General features: G+C 36.9%; 1 protein-coding gene across 2 annotated transcripts in view; it reads right to left on the bottom strand.

The window, feature by feature from the left end:
- Adam22 (ADAM metallopeptidase domain 22) overlaps positions 1-22521 on the bottom strand; it is a 95134-nt gene that overhangs the window by 55036 nt on the left and 17577 nt on the right. For both annotated transcript variants that reach the window (XM_023708045.1, XM_023708046.1), the window contains exons 6-14: positions 21177-21248; positions 19499-19665; positions 18145-18229; positions 17065-17155; positions 15673-15724; positions 9523-9622; positions 8264-8335; positions 7946-8038; positions 548-628 (exon numbers count right to left, since the gene is read on the bottom strand). In XM_023708045.1, the coding sequence (XP_023563813.1) occupies positions 548-628; positions 7946-8038; positions 8264-8335; positions 9523-9622; positions 15673-15724; positions 17065-17155; positions 18145-18229; positions 19499-19665; positions 21177-21248 (813 nt within the window). The remainder of the gene's footprint in view (positions 1-547; positions 629-7945; positions 8039-8263; positions 8336-9522; positions 9623-15672; positions 15725-17064; positions 17156-18144; positions 18230-19498; positions 19666-21176; positions 21249-22521) is intronic.

The raw sequence follows: 22521 nt of genomic DNA, 5'->3' as shown, positions 1-22521 counted from the left end.
CATTGTTTCTGCTTATGTAACTATTTTTATAGCCGAGCGTTACTGTGCAAAGTGAGGTCTGGAGATTTTGAAACCCTCATCAGTTTCCCATTTCCCAGTATGCCTATTGACAACTAAATGCTATCAATTTCCAGGACAGCTGTAAACAGTAGAAGTGATGTGACCATCTCAGAGAGAGAAGAGCGCTCTCCTCTCAGAGCCTTGTGTGTTAGAACTCTTGTCTCCGCTGGCTTCTGTCTCACGCAGCTAAAGAGTCCTCTGCTTCTTCCTTTACTAAGTAGACAAAAACAAACTGCTTTTTACTTTGAACTTAAAACCAAAATATTTAAGACATAATTGTCATTTCAGGCTAAGTGAACATTAAAACAAAAGTATGCTTTACATCTGCTTAAGCTTTGATTACTGAATCTTTAAATACTGAGAAACAAAGAGAGATGATGCGAAAGAGACCCGAGCATCCTGTCCATTGCATTCCAGGGGCAGTCAGAGGACTAGAGGTGCCTCCACTTTTTCCTCTAGGGTTTAAGGAAACTGTTCTATACATTACCTGGCTTGAATTTCCTGAGCATGTTTCACGAATATCACAATCGTTCACTGCTTCTCGGCACACGGTCCCCATAGGCTGAAACTAAAACGAAGAAAAATCAATGCGTAAAACTGTAGAAGAAACAAAAACTCTCACAGGATCATCTTTAAAAAGAACATAAAAATGGTTTGGTTAGGAATACCTGGCACTATTTAAGATGGCAGTAGTAGGGGCAACCACAGTTATTGAACAGGATGCTATTTTTAATAGTTTTAAGAGACAGTTTTCTGTGTAGGAAGCAGCTTCCATGGTCATCACACATAAGCCTCAAATGTTCGGCTAACGTGGCATACTCCCTGACGGCACTTGCCCCTTAAGAATAATGAGTTAGTTCTAGGTCTAGTAATTTTTTTTGCCAAGTAGAATTTGGATTTGGGCTCTAGCTTTCATTCTTACTGACACTGTAATCACATAACCCCCACCCCTGGGCCTTACCTGCGAAGAATTGGGTTGAATCACAGAAGCTTGATTTTCTAACAAAGCTATTCCCTCCCAAGCTAGCATAGATTTATTTGTTTTTGGCAGAACTGGGGATTGAACTCAGGCCTTCATGCTTGCCAGGCAAGCACTTATTTTACTGAGCCATCTCCCCGGTCCTCTATATAGATTTAAATCCTGGATATTTACTCTTTTTCCAGGGTTCTTCTTATTTATACCTATCAGGGTTTTATTTTGTGTTTCTTTGTTTTCAGTCACCTCAAATATTTTCAGTAAGTGTGCAGTTCTATAAATAATTTCTCAATCTCACTGAGTCTATAAATCAAAACAGTGCTCATTATGACAAAACAGGGACACATGAAGTTATTATGTTCTCCTTCCTTCTTCAGCTACTTTATTTTCCCCTCCATAGTCTAAGGTCTGGGACCCTCCTTGGAGCTCTGGGCTCTCACAGGGGCCTCATCAGGCTCCCTTCTGAGGAAGCCACACCCTCCTCCCAGCTCAGCACCTCAGGCACTGAGTAACCTGCCACAGCCACTGCCAACTCCAGTAAGGATTTCAAAAAAAAATAGTTTTTAGGAGATGTGACATATTTACTAGGCACTCAGGATGTATCACACACTGTTGTAGTCACCAAAGACTCAGGGGCGAACAAAACACCAACGCCCTATATGGCGCACAATGAACTTGTGTTTTAATGTGGGTGACTAGGCCATAAAAATAAGGAAATAAAGTATTTTAATTTCAGATGTTCTAGTTCTCTTACTCCTTGAAAGTGGCACAAGCCACAACTTTAAAATATCAAAAATAGAAATATGAGCAGATTTGATCTAGAGTTTAGATAAAGACTATAAATATTTGAGAATTTCCAGGAAGAAAGAACAGCCGTTCTGGGATATAAGAGTAAATAAATCAAACACAATCCTTGCCCAATGTGAACAGTCAATGGGCCTAAGAAAATAATATCCAAAAAGCTAGCAGAATTTTCCCGCAGAGGTCCATAAGTTATTGACTGAGGGCCAAGTTGGCCATATCTTTGTAAGCTTTCCAGAGCACTGCAACATGCTCTTCATCCTGTGTATTCCATGGCTGCTTGCAAAGGCAGAGCCGAGTACCTGCCACAGAAACGTGTCACACCACACATTATGACCACATCCTTCATAAAAAATGTTGGCCGTCCCTGGCCTACAGATAAATCATTATAAATATGCACCAAAAAAAAAAAAAAAGATGTAGGATACATCATCTTGATTGTCAATTGCCCCTTTGCCATTGGCTACCCTGCCTCCAGCTCCCTAGGTGTCTACAGTGGGAAAGAAGGAAAGGAGATGCAGGTAAAGGAAATGGCAGAAAGGACAGTACCAGACTTGTAAGTAAGTTATTCTGTGGGACAGTAGTCATGCCATCTTATTTTAGGCTTTTAAATTTTATTATTTTGTGGCTCTTCATTGTGATAACTGTATCACAAAGAGCCTAATTATGTAGGTCAGGAAAAGAAGGGCCAGGGATATAGCTCAGTGTTACAAGTGCCTACCCGGCAAGTGCAAGGTCCTGAGTTCAATTTCCAGTACAAAAAAAAAAAAAAAATCACTATTAAAAAAAAAAGTGGGGGGGCAGGGAGATAGCTCAGTGGAATAAGTGCTTGCCTGGCAAGTGCAAGGGCCTGAGTTCAATCCCTGGTTCCGAAAAAAAAAAAAAAAAAAAAAAAAAGAAAAAGAAAACATTTACTTAAAGATGGCAGACCTAAAACATCAAGGATAGTGATAAATGACTCAGGATTCCCTGTTACAGTAGCTGTAAGAGCTGACAGAATAAGCAGTTGTTTTAGCCAAAATGAAAGAATGTCTGTTTCACATTTGGTTTAATCTTCGCTTTTTAGAGAGCATTTTCAAAGATCGCTGCCAGTACCTTACTAGTTTTCAAAAAGCCTCCAGAAGACAAGTTCCCTGTGAACTGTGGGAGAGTGGAAACAGCAGAAGGTGTGGCCAGCAGATGGGCATGTGGCTGCCATCTCACCCTGACTGGCTGGGGGCCCGTGCAGTTGGTTCGCTTCCTCAGGGCAGGGTCTCTCAATTATATAAACCAGGAGCACAAAGCACATCCCAACAGTGTCATACGAGCACTGTGTAAGACACAGTCTCCAGCAGGGGTGGCTGTCCCACAAAGGGACCTTCAACAGTGTCCGGAGATGTTTTGGCTCTGAGGAACAGGAGGGGTGTATCTAATAGGGAGAACAAAGGAATGCTGCCAAACACCCTACAATGTGTAAGACGCACCCTCCATAAAAATAATTATCCAAGCAAGAAAGTCAACAGTGAAGAAACTCAGATGTAAGATGACATAAACTAAAAGCACATAGAATAATCTCTGGCACATAGAAGACAGTATGATAGCTTCTGTTTGTTTGTTTATCTGCAAATGGTACTTTACTTAGTAGTTTATGGCACATACTGACTGCATTTACCGCAAGCATCTGCACGCGTACATAACTCAGTTTGATCGTTTTCTGTTGACCAGCCCCCATACCAGCCCCTCCAATTCTTCTTCCCTCTTCCTATTTACTAAAGCTCTATTTCTATTTTTTCTCTTCAACACTTTTTAAATCCTTTTTCCCCTTTCCTCCTCCCTCTTGTTCCATTTCTCACTTAAAAATGATCTTTCTGCTTCCTAATGTCTTTCATTCTGCTCCTTATTTATACTTTTGGTTTGTCACAAAGAGAAAAAATGTAATACTTCAACTTGTGTGTCTGATTTATTTCACTAAATATTATGGTCTCTAGATGCCTCCCATTATAGGAAAACAAGAATGAAGATACTTTATGTACAGATATCCTGTGTAAGTGCAAATGGTGAATGTTATCATTATGTTTATCTAAAATGTACTGATAAAATTACATTTTAAAAATGCATCCATTTATTTTAAATGCCTCAATTTTATCCTCTCTAGTGGAGCAGTCCTCTGTTGTATATAAATGTCTTGTTTTCTTTATCCATGTATCTGTAGATGCACATATAGGCTATTTCCAAGATTTAGCTATTATAAATTGTGTTGTTATAAATAAGGATATGCACACATCATTGTGGTATGATAACTCTAACTCTTTCAAGAAGATACCTAGGTGGGGAATAGCTAGGTCAAATGGAATTCCTAGTTTTAGGCTTTGAGGAATTTCCATACTGACTTCCATAGTGGCTATACCAGTTTACACTCCTACAAACAATGAAGAAGAGTTCCTTTCTCCCTACAGCTTGGTCAACACTTGTTATTGGTTGATTTCTTGATGACAGCCATTCTTTCTGGAGTGGGATAGAAACTGAGTGTTTTAATTTACATTTTTCTACTGGCCAGCAATGTTGAACATTTTTTCACCTCTTTATTAGCCATTTGTATTTCTTCACATGAGATGTGGCAAATCATTTCAGATACCCATTTCTTGATTGGATCTTTAAGTTTGGGGGGCCTAAATTTTTTAAGTTCTTTATATATTCTAGATATTAGTCTGAATAGTGGGCAAAATATTCTTGCCATTCCATAGGTGTGTTTTCACTCTGTTGATGGCTGTGCAGAAATTTTTAATTTGATGTGATACCATTTGTTGATTCTTGGTTCTGTTCAGAAACCCTTTGCCTATACCTAATATGTTGTATCAGTTAATGCTTACTAGAGAAACGTACTTCATGCAAGATATACAATTATACAAGAATTTACAAGATAGGCTAGCAATGTAGCCTCCACAGTCAGGTATGGAGGAGTGCAACGGGCTTGTCTGCACAGTGGAGATCCAAAGGATCCAGCTGAAGGTCTGGAGCTCACTGTAGTGTTCTGAATGAGTCAGTATCAGAAGGCTGCAGAGTCTGTGTTTGGGGCTGAACAGCCTACACTGGACACCAGAAGACAATGTCCAAGGTGATGGTGAAAACTAGCTCCTCCCAAGGAAGAGAAGTGAGCTTCCCTTCTTCATTTTCCTTTTATACCATTCATATGACAAGCCTACCCAGAATCAGTCTTTTGTCCTTATTAAATCCCCTCAGGCATACCCAGAACTATGCTGATCCAATTTAGTTGGTTATCTCTTACTCAAATTGACACAATCAATAAGTTATGACCTATATCTTCAAGAGTTTTACCTATTTTATCTGCCTGCAGATCAAATGTTTCCATTTTATATTTAGATCTTTGATCTATTTTTAGTGTAGTACATGGTGAAAGTTCTGGGTCTATGTTCAATTACCAGCATATGGGTAGCCAGTTTTCCCAGCACCATTTATTAAAGAGGCTATCTTTCCTCCAGTGAAACGTATTTGGCTCCTTTGTCAAAGAGAAGGTAGCTGAATGTATCTGAAGTTATTTCTACATTGTCCACTCTGTTCCACTGATCCACAAATCTGTTTTGATTTTTTCCAACAGCATAATGTCTTTGCTTTGTAGTATAACTTGAACTCTGGGACTATCATGCTCCCTGCCTTGCCCTTGTTGCTCAAAAATTGCCTTTGATATTCTAGGCTTCTTCTAACTTCATGTGAATTTTAGAATTGCTTTCTCTATTCTATGAGGAATACTACTAGTGTTTTGATTGGGGTCGCATTGAACCTGTATAAGGTTTGTAAGTATGGCCGTTTGCACTATATTGGTTCTGCCTATCTAGGAACAGGAGATATCTTTCCCTTTCTAACATCCTCTTCGGTCTCTCTTTCCAGAGTGCTGTCGAGGCCTTTTACTTCCTTGGTTAAGTTAATTCCTATTTCATTTTTCTTGATGCTACTATAAAAGGCATCTTTTTCACCTTGGTGAGTTTGTTACTTCCAAGAGAGTATTATTTAAATTCCATGTGTTTCACAGTTTCTGTAGTGTCTTTTGACACTGATTCTCAATTTCATTGCACTATGGTCTGATAATATGCGTGGAATAATTTCAATTCTTATGTATTTACATAAACATGCTTTATGGGCTTGTGTGTGGTCTACTTTAGAGAAAGTGCTATGTGCTGCTAAGAAGAATGCATATTCTGTTGTTGAATGGAACACTCAGCAGATATCTATTAAGTTCATTTATTCAAAGCTTTGGTTCAACTCTGATATTTGTTTGTTGATTTTTATGTAGTTGGTCTGTCCCCTTGTGATACAGGGGTATTAAAGACTCCCATAGCAATTGTACTTGTGCTCTTCCAATTTTTAATACCCATTAGTTTATTTTATGAAGTTGGTGCACTGGTATTTGGTCTATAAATATAATTGTTAACTTTCTGTTGACTTGTATGCTTAATCAATATGTAATATCTTTCTTTGTCTCTTCTGATGAATCTTGGGCTTGAAATCCACTTTATCTGCTATTAGGATAGCTACACCTGCTTTTGTCTAGGTTTATTCTGCATGGAATACTGACTTTCATCCTTTGATTGACTTTCACTCTATGGATTTCATTTTGGCTAAATGTATTTCTTGCATATAGTATAGTATTGTGTTGCATTTCTTGATCTAGTCTGCTAATCTGTGTCTTTTGATTGGTGAACTGAGATCATTCCACTTGATGATTGTAACTGATAGGTACTGATGGGTTGCTGTTATTTTTATGCTGTAGATTTCCTTCCTTTCTCTTCTACCTAATTGCTCACTCACTCTGTTCGATTTTTATCAGTTCTGAAAGATAATTTTTGGTGATATATCACTCTGGGTTGCAAACTCATTTCTTATAGGGCTTGAAACACTTCACTCCAAGCTCTCCTTTACTTTAGTGTTTGTGATGAGAAGGCTACTATAATTCCGATGGATTTTCCTTTGTAAGTGATTTGTCTGTTTTCTCTAACAGCTTTTACAATTCTGTTCCTGGGTTTAACTTCTAGAATCTTGACTATGATATGTCTTGATCTGTTTGAAACCCACCCAGAGGCCTGAGTGTTGGGCTGACTCTGGCAGTTCACAGCTATTCAGCAGAGACAAAGATGTATCCACAATTGTTGTGGGGTACAATATGGAAACCCAGTGCACTCAAGGAGGGAATAGGGTGCCTGATGCCAAATGGGGGCTCCCCAGGCCTGGGTCATCAGGCAGAGACTTATATGAGCCTGGGGTGCTCAGTGGAGACCCAAGCTACCTAGGACTGGAGCTGTACGCCAGATAGACTCTGGGGGTCCAGTGAAGGCACAGGACAGTGAGCACTGGGTGGAGACTCAAGAGATCTCATCGTACTAGGCATAAACTCAAGTAGGGCCAGTGTAGTGCTAGGTGCCATATGGAGGTCCTGCCAGGCCTCCATCTGTTCTATAAAATGTACATAACTGAAACAGACCAATGTTAAATCTCAGAAACAACATAGGGTGTGACATCAGGTATTATATAATAAAAGAAATGGGGAAAAAAAACAACTGAGTTCTTCAGCAAATGTAACCCCTAAACATTATTCTTGATGTGAAAGTTTAAATATCTGAAAACAAATGCAAGGATACTGAGAGAAACAGAAGCAGTCTCAGTTCCATGCACAATAAAACATGCAACACAGTACCATGGTTAAAGTGTATCTTTTATTTCCTCAACAACAAATGAAAGAGATACATCAAGCTGAACAACAAGAAGAATCTACCAAACATCCACCTGGCTTGACAAAGAAAAATACTGCATACTTGGTTCAAAGATTAGTAACACCAAATCATTTAATGTGCTTGCCTCTAAGGGAGGCCGGATAGAAAGAATGGCCCTGAAGACTGACAGGGTTCAGGCCCAGATCCCTGACTTACTTCATACAATACCTTGGGCAAACCACCATTGGTTAGAAAAATGATGGTAAGCATACTTCCTAAGATATTGCAGAATCTTGCCAGCATTTAGTTATTTGGATGCTATGATTATTACATTCTCTTTGCCTCGCCTTAGCAGTGTAATCACACGTTCTCTCCATTCATTTGTCACTGGTTAACTTTTATTTACCTTGCACTTTTGACAGCAGAGCCCATCACTGCACTGCGAGTCCTGAGTCAACGTGCATTTCTTACAACACTCTGCCCCTTCAAGGACACATTCCTAAGGAAAGCAAGCATTTGCAGAACATCAGAGTGGTGTCATTTTCTTTTAACTTCCTAAGAGTACCAACTTTCAAAACTAAGTGTATAGATTCACAATAATGAACTTTCAGCCACAAATTCTACAAAGTTTCAAACATAACACTTGCCCTGTACCACTGAGTGTATGGACCTAGAAAGATCCTGAGTTACCCAAAAGCCATCTTCAAAATGACCAGAGACTTACTGCAGAGGTCCCACAATCACACTCCTCTCCAGTTTCAATGAAGCCATTGCCACACTCGGGAGGGTCAAGAAGCTGTGGAACAAAACCAGAGAGGGAACTGAAATACAGACAAGTCAACAGCAACGGCCCCAGAGACCTAAGAGCCACACCTACATTCCTGGCATAACTCCAGTCATCCCAAATATATTTTTATTTATCTAAACTGAAAGGCGTGACTTTTAGAACTTAGAAATTTATAAATGTCCACTTGTACACTCATGTTTAATACATGTATACAGCTTCACATCTATTTACATATATAACATACATACAAAGTAGGGCTGGGTAAATGGAACTAAAATAGGAAGAACATCTAGGCACTGACTAAAACCACACCCAACAAATTCCTGAATTTGATTTCAGTCAAGAGCAAGCAGTTTGGAGTCAGAATGTCCAGATTAAAATCTTGGCACAGGCCGTGGGAGTGGCTCCCCAGCAGAGCATGTGCTTAGTTTTTGTGAAGTCCTACATTCAATGCCCAGAGCCAAAGTAAAATAAAATAAAATCTTGGCACAACTATTTAGGCATAAGAATAATACCAGCTATTCGCTTAGTGTTCCAAAATTGTGAGGATCAAGTTTAATCATCTGCGAAAAAGTCTTTATTAACTATATTTTCTTCTTAAATTTATTTTATAGACATAAAAAGCATCACAGAAATTAATGTGTCCATTGATTTATTTAATATAAAACACAGTACCCACATACCTTCATGGAGAATGCCAATAATAATTTGTGTCAGAGATTAGAGCAATTATTGGTCTGTCCAAGAAGACATTTTAAGTCTATTTTACTAACTCTCCATCAATTTTACTATGCTTTGAATATAATTTATCTTATGGTAATAGACAAAATTAATAAATAATTGCTATTAGCTACATATATAATGCTCAATCAAAAATGTAAGTTTGCAAATGACAGAACAAAGGTGTAGACATCCATATAAAAAGATATACATATACTTTTATAACCAAATAGGAGCAAAAAGCAAAACAAGATAAAGAAAACAAAAGAACTCCACTCATTTTATCTATATTCTATTACTTCAGAACAGTGCAAATATCCAATATTAAAGTTGATTTTGAAAATGTATTAGCCCATTGAGAACACATACTGAGAAGCCAAATTGAAAAGCTTTTGTGTGTAGACCCAATAGCAAAAATTTGTATGTATAGCAACTGGGAAGATTAATAATTAACAACTCTGGATCGGACACATTACCTTAGAAGGTTTATTGAACAGGCAGGCCCCACCTCCACTATTTAGGAAGTCATGATACTCTTCAATATTACACTGGGTGAACTTTTTGGGTAGATAATAGCTGTAGGAGAGCAGAGAATCAAAAATTGAGTAAAACATTGGTGTCCTTTTTGTATTAGTCTTAAAAGTGAAGATTAAGATTATATATTTTTCATTAAAATGAAAGAATTCCACTTAAGTACAACATCTGTATTCATCCTATAATAAAAACTGCATTCACTCATTACATTTCTTTTTTTTCTAACTCATTACATTTCCATGTTCTTCCAGTACTAATGATAAATATGAGTTGTTCACTATTTATAAATGTATTTAAAGGAAACACACACATAGCATACCTATAAATTAAATCAAGGACAGTTAGAAAGATCTTTTTAAAATGAGTTTTAAATAATAAATCTGGGCCAGAACCCAAAGAGCAGGAAATTCTACAAAATAACTGACCTACATCTATAGGCCTGTCAGGTCATAAAACTCAAAGAAATTTAAGGAACTATTCTAGTCTAAAGGAGGGTAAAGATGTAAAAACTAAAATGTGATCCCTCATTCTGAAGCTTTTGTTATAAATGACATTCTTAAAATACAGCACAGTCTTGAGTGAGAGCTAAGAATTTAAGATTTGACTGGTTGCATTAGAGTTATATAAGAAGGTGGTTTGGGTTTTAGGAAGTGCACCTAAGGAGTTTAAAAGGGCACAAAGTTAGCAGTGCATGACTCAGGGGACAAAAATGATCTTCGCTATTAATTTTGCAATGTTTGCTCAAGTTTGAGACTGCTTTAATAAAATGTATACCAAAAAAAGTGCAAGACAGTCAAGAAAGTAAGGACACTTTAAGAACAATTAAAATACGTCTATTAGGCATCTTCAAAATGTGCACACCGTTAGATTTAGTACTGTACTTTGAGAAATTTTTCTTATGAAAATAAAAAGCTATGTGCACAAGATATGTACACCAAGTATTTATTAGAGCATAATTCATATCAGCAAATAATGACAATAACCCAAATGTTGTACAGTAAGAGAATAAACTATGGTATGTAAATAAAATGGCATACCATGGGGTTATTAATAATCATAGCACTGAAGAACAGACTTAGAAAGTGCTCACTATATAATATTAACTATGAACTGAACAAATAATTACATATCTATCCTAGAGCAAATTTTATAAAACAAAAATAAAAATGGAAAGAAAAGTTACTGCATTAAAATACACGAATACCTTAATACTAACCAGGAGTGATAGTATTTTCTGTATCTTTCTAAAACTACTTTTTGGACATTTATTAAAAGAGAGGATCGATACAATAAGGACTAGTTTTTATAAAGCATCACCATCTAGTCTATAAGGACTGTGTCCATTTATAATTTCTATTTCTGCCTAGCACAGTGCTAACAAGTCAATTTATAGAATTCATAACAATTATTAACCTTAAACTCATTTTTGAGGCATTTCATGTCCAACCATCCAAATAAAGTTGTCTTGAATAGGCTGTCCATTGTATTTATTTCTTTCATTCCCTTGTCCTAATATGAAATACAAATTTTATTCTTAATTTAACAGCTTCCATATTTACTTCCTTTTTCCTTTCAATGACCACCCCTAGTTGATGATCTATTCACTGTCCTCTCTAATCCATCATAAAAAAGTTTTAATCAAAACATCCAATGAATATTTAAATTTTTAAAAACACATTACAAATAAAGGCACACTGCCATTAGTCTTCCTTAAAACATTCCTCCTCAGGGCCGGTGAGATAGCTAAGTGGATTAAGTGCCTGCTTAGGCAAGCACAGGGGCCAGGGTTCAATCCCTGGCACCACGTTCCCCGTCAGCCCTGCCCCCAGGTGCACTAAGTCCAGGCTTGGTGGCACTAGCCTGTAATCCCAGCAGGGGAGACTGAAAACAGGCGGATCACTACGAGTCTGAGCTGTGTAGTAAGATCCTGCAACACACACACACACACATACACACACACAAATTCCTTCTCACTGTGAACCCACTTACCCCATTTTTCCTGTAACTTTCCATAGCAGATCTGGAATTTCTCTCTCATTGGTGTCTTCAGGGTGTGATAGAAAATATATGACTATTGCTGCCAAGTGCCAGTCATTAGACAGAAAGTTTTACACACATTACAGTGTGTCCCCATCTATCTCCACTAGATATGGCACCATGTCACTTCTAGCTGCTCCTTGAAGTCATTGAAGTCATAATGACCATGAAACATAAATATTTTTAATCAACTCAGGACACTGAAGTTCCACAACAGTGCAGCTGAAGATGTTCAAGAAAGAGGACTTCCAGATCACACCGATATGGATATAAAAATGTGCCTCGTGTGCGTACATATGTACATATACACATATTCTTTAGTCTACTGACCAAAATCTGAGACGAATCCCTGTGGCAACATTAGTAAAAAGTCACTAGCTCTCCCTGCAAGAAACCTGGATGTCAAATCAAATCTGACCTCTTCCCTGAAAAGCTGGCTGCAAGGATCACAGCCCCACTTGCCTCCTGAGCATGGCAGGGCAGAGAGCTCCCTCTGCTCTCCCTCAGGGGGCAGTAACAGAACACCCATGACACCCAGGAAGCACTGTCTACACGTAAAGAGCTGGTGTGGGGCGGGGGGGCGGGGCAGGGCTCTTCCTTTTATTTCACCACATCTGGCTTCCTGGAACTTCTACACAGAGCTGTTCTTAACTGAATCAAAAACCTCATTCCACTGCCACAACATAGCCCTTCAAACATCTAAAGGCAGAGTCTTTCCCCTTCTTCTGCTCCTAAACTACTGTTTTTCAGGATAACACCTATTATATTCATTATATCCTGAAAATTTTAACTTTTAGGGCCAGGGATATAGCTCAGAGGAGTAGGTGCCTGCCTGTCAAGTGCAAGGTCCTGAGTTCTATCCCTGGTACCACAAAAATAAATAAATAAATAAATAAATAAATAAACTATAATAATAATAACTTGTATACCTTTAAATAAGACTAATGGTATTCATTCTAACCATGGTTCCCAACATTTAGCAGTATAGAAAAACATCAGAAAGCAAAAGTGAGAGGAAAGGTACCCACAAGAACACGTATCTATAGTTAGTACCATTAGGCAGTGTCATAAATCAAACTACAGAGTCAAGCCAGATAATATTTTATATAAAGTGTTTTTCTCTTGTTTGAATATTTTGAGAGAGAGACAGGGCTTTGCTAAGCAGTTCAGGCTAGCCTTGAGCTCACTTTGCTGTACAGGCTGCCCTCAAACTAGCAGCACTCCTCCTGCTTCAGCCTACTGAGTGCTGGGATTACAGGTATGCACATCCAGCTTTGCTTGCTTCTAGTTCATGCAAAAAGAATTCCAATGTAATGAGCTACAAACATCAGAAGATGGCCATTTGATTTTGTTCTGAAGTATGCTTAGAGCTATGCAGATTGTCCATGAAAATCGTATTAGCCAGAACAATCAGATGGTAAGTGACTTTTAAAGGACAAGATCTCTCATGTTAAATTTAGTAATTCTTAGAAAATTATAACTATATCACTTCCTTTCAATATTAAACAAAATTTTCAAAGAAATTTTGAAAAATATTTTATATATGTATATCACCTCCATCATTTACTCTCATTGTCAGACATAACCTGAAAACTCAAAATTCAAATCTAACCCACAAATACATATTGAAAATCAAGTCTATGGTCTGAGGCATAAAATGTAAATTATTATAAACTGTAATCCCTTAAAAATGTATAATTAAATAACAAGATGAAAATAAGTACATGCAGAATTAAAGTGTTAGGCTGATGTTAAAAATTACAGTAAGCCTTGTTAGAATAAGCTCTGTTAAATAATAACTATAATAGGTTAGAAGTGTGATTTCATAGAGGAAAATGGAGAAAACATTTCAGAGAAAAACAACATATTCAGGAGCTAAAATGTTGAAGGTTCACATATAATTACGATGAGCAAAAGTTTTAAGAAACCAAAAATCCAGGCAGGACTATGGCCAGCAAATGAAAAACTATTTGAAACCAATATACATTTACAGTTAGAAAACAGATCAGCATCACAGAGAAAATGAGATTGCAACTGAGGACAAAAAAGATTACGGACATGTAAATACTGGAGTAAGAAATGTGAAGCCTGTTCTTTACACAAGCCAGACCTGCCCAAGTTCTGAGCAGGATAATGGCTTTAAAGTGCAAGCTACACTGGCCATCCTCAGCATAGATTTATCTCACAAACACAGTGCTGGTCAGAAAGACACAGTACTCTACCTACAGTACGATGCCTCTTATATAAAATGGAAACACATTCTTGGGGTTTTTCTCTAATGGTACCCTGGATCTTCAATGATCACAGGTGGGACATTCGGAAGATGATTAGATTAGGGGACATGAGAGCTGACTTGCTGTCAGGCAGCAGGGTCTTGTCAGAAGAGATGGGTAACAGGGCTAGGGGGTGGCCTGGAAAGGCCTACTGTGCCCCCCTTCCCCACTTCTCCCTTCACTCTCCGCTTCCTGTTGGCCATGGCAGGATCAGCTCTCTTCCACCACGCCCCTCTGCCAAGCTGGCCTGCCTCAGAGCTGGCGGACTCTGCCAGACCTGAAACTTCTACGATGTAAACCTCTCCTCCTTCAAGTTCTGTCAAGTATGTGTCCCAGCAATGAGGGAAAAGGACAGACAGACAGACAGACAGACAGACAGACAGACGCCCTCCAAACAGTAATATGAACCGCACACCAGGTCATGGTTCCTTGGCTGGGACTAGGGTACACTGCTATAAGGGAGAACATGATATAAGGAGCATTTAACCATGGAGGCAATGTTTTTACTTTTCAAAACTGAGTGAAACAAATATTCATTGGTTTAGTCTCTCTACTTTTTCATGATGATAAAAAATGGGGCTCATAAGGGGAAAGAAAGCCTAAAAGCTGAATGTTTCAAATGTTACTGAATTAAAAATAGCACAGGCTGATGAGGGTTGAAAGTCAGGTAACAGTAATAATCCTGGAAAAAAAATTCATTTAGAATAAACAAAAGGTAAGAGCTGATGGCTGCTGGTGTGGGAAGGTGCACAGTGTGGAGGAGACAGCCTTGCTGAGGACAAGTTGTACAGCACACTGTGAAGCCAGTGGCAGCAGCCTGCTCTCAGCCTCTGTGGGTGGCACACACGTGCAACTCGGAGAAAGCTGCAGAACGAACGACACTGCTTTCCTGGCTTTGCTTTTGAGAGTCAACTTAGCGGTACACTACTGCCTAGTCCCCATTCAACCAGAATTGAAGGAGAAAAAAAGATACTAGAAAGTAAACTGTAAGCCAAGGTGGTGAACCTATGGCATACATGTTGTTTTTCTTTTAAGACAAAACATGTTAATTTATGAGTCGGTTTTTCTAAGCCAAAACCTCAGCACTCACCTTGAACTGCAGGGCTGGCACTGTGAGATACATGGGTAGGTTTTGGCTTGCAGTTTGGGCACTTGTCTGTAAGTGCTCGCCATCACTGTGTAAACCATCAAAAACAAACTTGCTTCTCATTTCTTACATTTCCAGGCTAGATTCAAGGCTTTCAAGTCACTTAGGGGTCTGGGGAGATAGCTCAGTGGTCTAAGTACCTGCCTGATAAGTGCAAGGACCCAGATTCAATCCCCGGCACCGCTTGCCAGGCTCCCTGGAATCTGAGTGCTGGGAGACTGAGACAGAAGGATCACTACAAGTCTGAGCTGTGTAGTGAGACCCCATTCCAAATAAATAAATAATTTTTTAAAAGTCACTTAGATCTACTAACTTGACACCATTTTTTTCTTAAATAAGAGTGTACTTTACTCCAGATGTGGTAGAACACACCTATAATTCTAGCATATAGGAAAGCCAGTCTGGGTTACATAGTCAGTTAAAGGTCAGCTTGGACTATTCAGAAAGACTAAATCTCAAAAAAAAGAGCTATTTTCTGAAAATGTTTATATACAGAATCATTAAAAACGTTTACTTTTGATTTTCTCATAAATGCTATGGGAAGAGGCCATGAACTGTTATTAAGTATTATATTTCTAAAAAGACAACAGCACAGCAGACAAAAAGCAAATTATTTTCAACTAGAAATGGCTCACCCAGTGTCTCCCATTATGCATCCGGACCACGTGTCCTCACATTTACACTCACCTATAAGAAAATGAATACATACACCTTTTTATAATGTGAACACAGTTGTACTGGTTTCTATGTTTAAAAATATGACCTTCACTTTACTTTAAGATACTTACTAAAAAAAAAATGTAATACTTGCTTTCTAACTCTGCTCACACTTTAAGTTTTTATGCAATTATAACCACAAAAATACACTTTGACCCTATCAAGTTTGTATCTTTCAATTAAAAAAAATTCTCTGATATTTTAACAAATGGCCAAAATTTTTAGTCATTCACTTAACATGACTTAAAGAAAACCAAAGACCAATGAAACAGGGAAGAAGTTTGTGCTCCACAGAATATCAGTTTCGCAGGCCTTGCAGGACATTATTACAACATTTTGCACACTTTTCAAACCCTCTGCACCAAGACTGAAAGAAGTAGACTACACAGAATTAAGCAGGAGGACCTCAGCTTCAGGAACACCTGCATTCAAGCCTTAGTTTGCACATAACATATATGTGATCTTGGAGCCATTTTATTTAATATCTGGTCAGTGCATCTACAAGATACATCTAAAAATGGTATGATTATCTTTAGAGTTAAAAAAGAATCTAGGAGCTGGGGAAATGGCTCAGTAGAATAAGCACTTCCCTGGCAAGTGCAAGGGTCTGAGTTCAATCCCCGGTTCCACAAAAATAAATAGATAAATAATAAATAAATAAATAAAAAATATGGAGAATCTAGATGTAGGTAATATACTACACATTCATCTGTCAAATAAGAGTATTCTAGAATTGGTAAGTTATTATACATAACCATGCTCATAAATTTACCAAACTAATACAATGCTATAATCAAATTGTTACTCTAAATACCTAGTATTTGACCATTCATAGTGAAGTAACTGCATAGTTGGAAAATACAGTCTTCACAAATGTGAAACTTAGCACTATCACATGGTCCACATATCACTAAGTGCACCAGGAGATTTGATCCTAACAAGGAAATTATACCTCTGTGGCCATACATTTTAAATAAACCTAATAAAACATTTCATCTGAAATAAATGCCTAGAATTCTCTATTAGACCTTTTCAAATTATCAAAATAAATTCTCATTTTTCCCCTTCTTAAATCAAATTCAACTCTGAATTTACTATCCTATGGCTTTAAATTTTATTACACATGTAGAATTTTTCATCTGTAATATAGTTATTACATCTGATAACAACATTTTGTGCCCTGGCTTATTCATTTTATATCATTTCCTATATTCTTTTGATCAATCAACTGAATCAAAGAATCTCATTCTACAAAATACTTAACAGAGTCTACTTTAAATACAATTGAAACCATGTGTACCATAACTTACCACTGGCTAACTTTCTTTTGTCTGAGATAATGCCAATATTATGGGCTAATGACTGAGCAAGTGTAACAGCCATTAAATCAGTTTTTCCAAACTGAAAAAGAAAAATAATATACATATATATAAATGCAATTACCATTAAAGAATAGTTAGAGAAAGGTACAATAATATATTTGAAAATAAATAATTTCTATGCATTTGCTTTAGCAGAAGCTAACCACACTGTAGCCAGTACTAAATTACATTTGGGAAGTAGTTGTAAGAAATAAATTCATGTTGGATTACATCTTTAGAATAAATTTAAAAAATGAATAATGCAATTTTGCATTTAAAAGCTGAAATATAATCTCTCAAAATTTCCTCCATAACATTACTGAAAAACATAGTAGTTGTATATGATTAGGCTAGTCTTCTGAATAATACAAAATAAAAATTAATGTCAAAAGCTTATTTGGAACTAGTTCATCTCTATGCGTCCATTTGTACTCCTAAAACTTCCTCCAAATGCAACAGAAGTAGCGCAACAAAACAAGCACATGATCAACAGGACGCAGTGAGGGTTATGGCCGATACACACTTCAGAACTGAGGATCCTCTCAGATAGTCAGGTGTTTTTCCTTTAGATCATTTCCAGCAAATTTAGAGTGTTAAGGGCAAAAAGAGCCTCTCTAGAAAACCTAATGGATTGTTTTTTCTCCTCAAAAATTTGTAAAATGCTGAAGAAAGAAGAAAATATCTCATTGGGTTTTTAGGGGCAACCAAGGGCTCCAAGGAATTACTCAATTCTCTGGAAAATCCTTCAAAGTGACAAACAGGACCTTCTTTTCAAGAAAGGTTAAGGTACACATTCTCTATATAATATGTAAATTATTTCCTTTGACAATTATTCTAACTAGAACATGACCAGAATTATCAGGTATTATCTTTCATTATTTATCTACTCTATTTTCTGGACATGTGTAGTAAACATATTGGTAGCTAATAAAACATTCTAATATCTGGTGTCATGGAATGTTGAGAAATTATACTAAGTATTAGGAAAGCCAAGATATCACTTTGCATTGTACAGATGTTCACACCTACTTCATTCACGCCTCCTCCTTTCAGCAATGAGCAAATCCCACCAATATAAGCTGCCCCGCTCCGGCTACTCTCAAATTGGCTCCCCCTTTTAGAAAAGGAAAAATGGAAAGTACTTACTATTCACAGTTCAAACATAATATCAACCTCAAACTGAGTTATACATATTTTTAAGTTGCCAATACGATGAACTATGAGAGGTATATAATATCACTTCTATACTATCTATCAAAAATACATAACTTGAATCTTGTAATGAGAAAAGAACAGATATTCCTACAGTGACCAGAGGCTGATAAAATAATCAGCCTATGCTCTTCAGAAATGTTAAACTGAAAATAAAGAAAAGCTGAGAAAATCTTTCAGATTAGAGGAGACTACAGAGACATGATGATTAATCAGAATGTATGATAGTGAATTAGTTGTTGGTTGGGAAAATATTAGCAATAAAAAGTATGATTGACTGAGATAATTGGTAAAATATAAGTGTAGAATACAGATTATATAATAGTAACAAGTCAATGTTTTATTTTATAGTTTAATAATTTACTGTGATTGTACAAGAGAATAAATGTATTCTTAGAGAATACACATTCAAATATTCAGTAAGTAAGAATCCAATAGATTGACAGAAATATGGAAGGAGGGAAAAAGGAGGAAAACCATAAAATAAATGAGGGAAAATGCAAATAATTAATGGGTCTTAGTGAAGGGCATAGGCAATTTTCCTGTAATATTCTTATAACTTTTCTCTAAATCTGAAATAATATAAAATCTAAAAGTCACCCCCAAAATATTTTTTCCTTCAATTAAAACTATCATTAACTGAGAACTTTAGGTGACCAATTTTTAAAATGCTGTAATATATACTTTATTACATCAAATATGTAAATTACCCAAAAGAACAAAAGAGAAAAAAAAATAAGCTCCAGAAATGTAACTCTTAACTTAAAACCAAAATCAGAAAGTTCACTAATATTTAAAAGACAGACCTCAAAGAGTATTTATCTATGCTAAAGAATACCCCGTGATTCCCTGGCAAGCGCAAGGGCCTGAGTTCAATCCCCAGTTCTGCAAAAAAAAAGACTACCCCGTGAGTAGGAGCAGTACTTCCATTTATCCAGTACATGCACTAATTAAGTCTCTTAAAGTGAAACAAACATACAACAACAAAATAATTCAAGTCAAATTACAGAGATTTTCATGACAATTTCAAACAATCTATACCATAAAACTCTCTCATTGACATCCTGAAATGTCAAAACTTAACTGCATCATCTAGCAGAAACAAACATTCACAATATAGAATTCAACATGGAATCAAAAAAAGTAATAAATCATTATGAAGGTTACGTACGAAAAAAGGTGAACTGCATCACTTTTCTCTTTGATAAAATCCCTCCTGTATTTCATAAACTCACGTAGGGTAATCAATGGATTTTCAGATATGGCAAACTTGTTGTCAGCTGCCCAGGTTTCCATGGCAACCAATACTATTCTTGTCTTAAGTTGGTCTTTATATATCTAGTACATTAACAGAATGAACACAACAACTGTACATATAGTAAAAGCAGATGGTTTATGAACAGGACTGCAAAACTCCTAAGAGAAACTCCTCCAGTTGTAATTAAAGGTAATAAATGTTACTGTTCTTAAAAAGCACAATTAATATTTTAATTTGTACACATTTCCTTTAAATAACAGAAATTCACGTGGTTTATGAAGCAATACCCAAAGAATAGAACACGTTTTAGAAACAAATGGTCCATGACTCAAGGAAAAAAGTACATAAGTAGGGGGAGGGAAACAGAACTATCATTCTTTATGGATGACATGACTATATACATAGGAAAAATACATTTTAAAAGCAACATTACTTACAATAACACGTAAAGTTTCAGACACCTAGGGATAAATCTGGAAAAGCCAAGGGAAGAGATTCTCTCTTAAAAGACTTTAGAAGGAACACAGTCCTGCTGACATCTTGCTTTCAGGACTTCTGACCTTCAGAACTGATAATAAATGTTTTGTTTTAAGCCACAAAAAAAAAAAAAAGAAAAAAGAAAAAAAAAAGAAATAAATGGCCCCTTTTGGACCAAGTCAAGGCTGCCCGGAGTCTACTTTTTAATAGCCTAAACAAAAAAATTAATTCCTTTTTCAGAAACCTGGCCAAAAATGGACCAATGAAGACTCTTCATGGAAATACATAGTTTCGATATAACCTGAGTAACTCTGATTTACCTCCTGGGGTGGGCACTGGCACTGACCATGCTATGAAAGGAGGTACAGTGTGTTTATGTAAGATTATCACTACCAGCACTAGGCACTCTTTGAAAAAGTGTAAGTGCTGCAGGATTTCTCGCTCACTAGAAGGACAATGTAAGTATTTCTATTAGGGGCTACAACTTATCTTTTGTCTTTTGCAGTTTGCTAAACACAGAAAGGAATTCAGACAAATCTATGACAACTTTCTCTCCCAGAGAGAGATCAAAATCAATAAAGTCCATTGCCAGGTCACCAGGAAACCTTGGCTGAAAAGCAACTCAGTCATAAAGTATAACAACTGTAAATTTTGCACAAACCAAGCTTATGGCCTTACAAAGTCAAAGAATGAAATCAAAAAGCAAAAGGAAGAAGTTAGGAGAGGTTTTTTTTTTTTTTTAAAAGAAAATGAATTCAAAATAAACCAATTATTTTGCATTGTTATGTCTCTCTAGGTCCTGGAGACAGGGAGATGCTGTCAACTCACTTAACACTCTCAGAAGAACCTTTCTTCCTGGAAGGAAAGGTCCTTATCTATCTAATTTATTCTAACCCTTTATCTTTTGTTCTGGTGGTTTTGTTTTTCTTTCTCTAAGCTTAAGTAGCTGCTTGAATTAGCTCCTAACTGGATATGGTTATTTTCTTTTATCTGACGATGCTGCCCAACTTCCTGTCAAAGATTTAGTAACTAAACAGTACAGTATTAATCTTTCTACTAGTAATCTAGAGATATAAATTCTTCTAGAGCAATACTGAATCAAGTCAATACTTACTAAATCTGCCATGTTCACCACAGATTTTGCATAGGTATTGGTATGGACAACAGAAAGTCGATGCTTTTTGAACTGAAAGCAAAAGAGGACAAGTAAAAGCTTTCAAAGTAACTAGGAGACAATTATCTCAGCAGAGAAAGCATGCTGAAGAAGGCTTTAATGTCCCAGAGGCTTTCTGTAAAAGATGTCAGAACTAAGACTTAGTTTTTTATTAGCCCTGGAGCCTGAAGCAAGGCTCTCAAAAGCTTGAGACCTCAAGACATACAATAAAAAGTATTCACTTGTTCCATTCCACAGGCTCATTCTGTTCAAGATTGTTATTCAAAATAATAAAACAGATGAGAGCTATAATTGCAAGACATACAAATCTAAGTAGGGATAGGTCACCAATAATGAATGTGAACCTTGCTAAAAGTATGAAAGTGAAGGTTATGACAGATTTATTGAGTAAGAACAAAACCCTACTATAAAGTTTATGCTACACATGAATCACAAATATCTTTTATTTGGCTGCAGCGGTGTTTAAAAAATCAGGATCAAAACAACAAGAAATAAAATAAAATGAAATAAAAAATCAAGATTGTGATTCTGACTACATTTAAAGGAGTAGCCCCACTTGGAGTAACCGGCAAGTGCTGCGAGGCAGCTGCACCCCTGAAACTCACCACATGTGGTCCTCTCCCGCAGACCTCGCTCCTGCGGTGTTACGCCTGGTTCACTGCTCTCACGTCATCTGCATGTGTCTATAAACACCTCAATGTATAGCAACCTAAAGCGCTCAAAATATATGTGCTTGTAGAACCTCTGTCAGTGTCAGCCATGTGGATGAGTCACGGCCATTGCTTGGCCAATCTGAGGTACAGGATCTCAGGATAAATCCTGAGGGCATTTCACTGACCTTCTCAGACCCAAAAGCTACAACTCTTGTTGCATAGGTCCTGCTTTACCTTGCTCTTAACCATCCAGTAGAAAAGTATGAAGACGAAATATAGGAAGTAAAGCCATGCTGTTATGTTGAGCTGTGGGGGACTCAGGTCAACAATTTCTGACATTGCCAGTTAAACAGAAGACCCAATGCTATTATGGGCTACTGGACTCTTTTAGAATATTTTGCTGAGTTTACACACCTATAATATTCAATAATGGAACTTAGAAAAAATGGGGTATACAGATGAATGTCCATTTTGTATCTGTGTATTCAAAGTGGTTAGGATAGATATATAGTTGCATTCTCTTAATGAATAGAATGATTTGTTCTAATGGTGTTTATAAATAGGATCTCAAGTCCGCATCTTGTACAGCAATTAACCACTAAGAAGAATGTATGCAGTGTGTTAATTATTGA

The sequence above is a fragment of the Octodon degus genome, unplaced genomic scaffold (assembly GCF_000260255.1).
Source record: "Octodon degus isolate 3935 unplaced genomic scaffold, OctDeg1.0 scaffold00323, whole genome shotgun sequence".
Lineage (NCBI taxonomy): Eukaryota > Metazoa > Chordata > Mammalia > Rodentia > Octodontidae > Octodon > Octodon degus.
The sequence above is the reverse complement of the archived record's forward strand: the minus strand, read 5'-3'. Positions and strand labels throughout refer to the sequence as shown.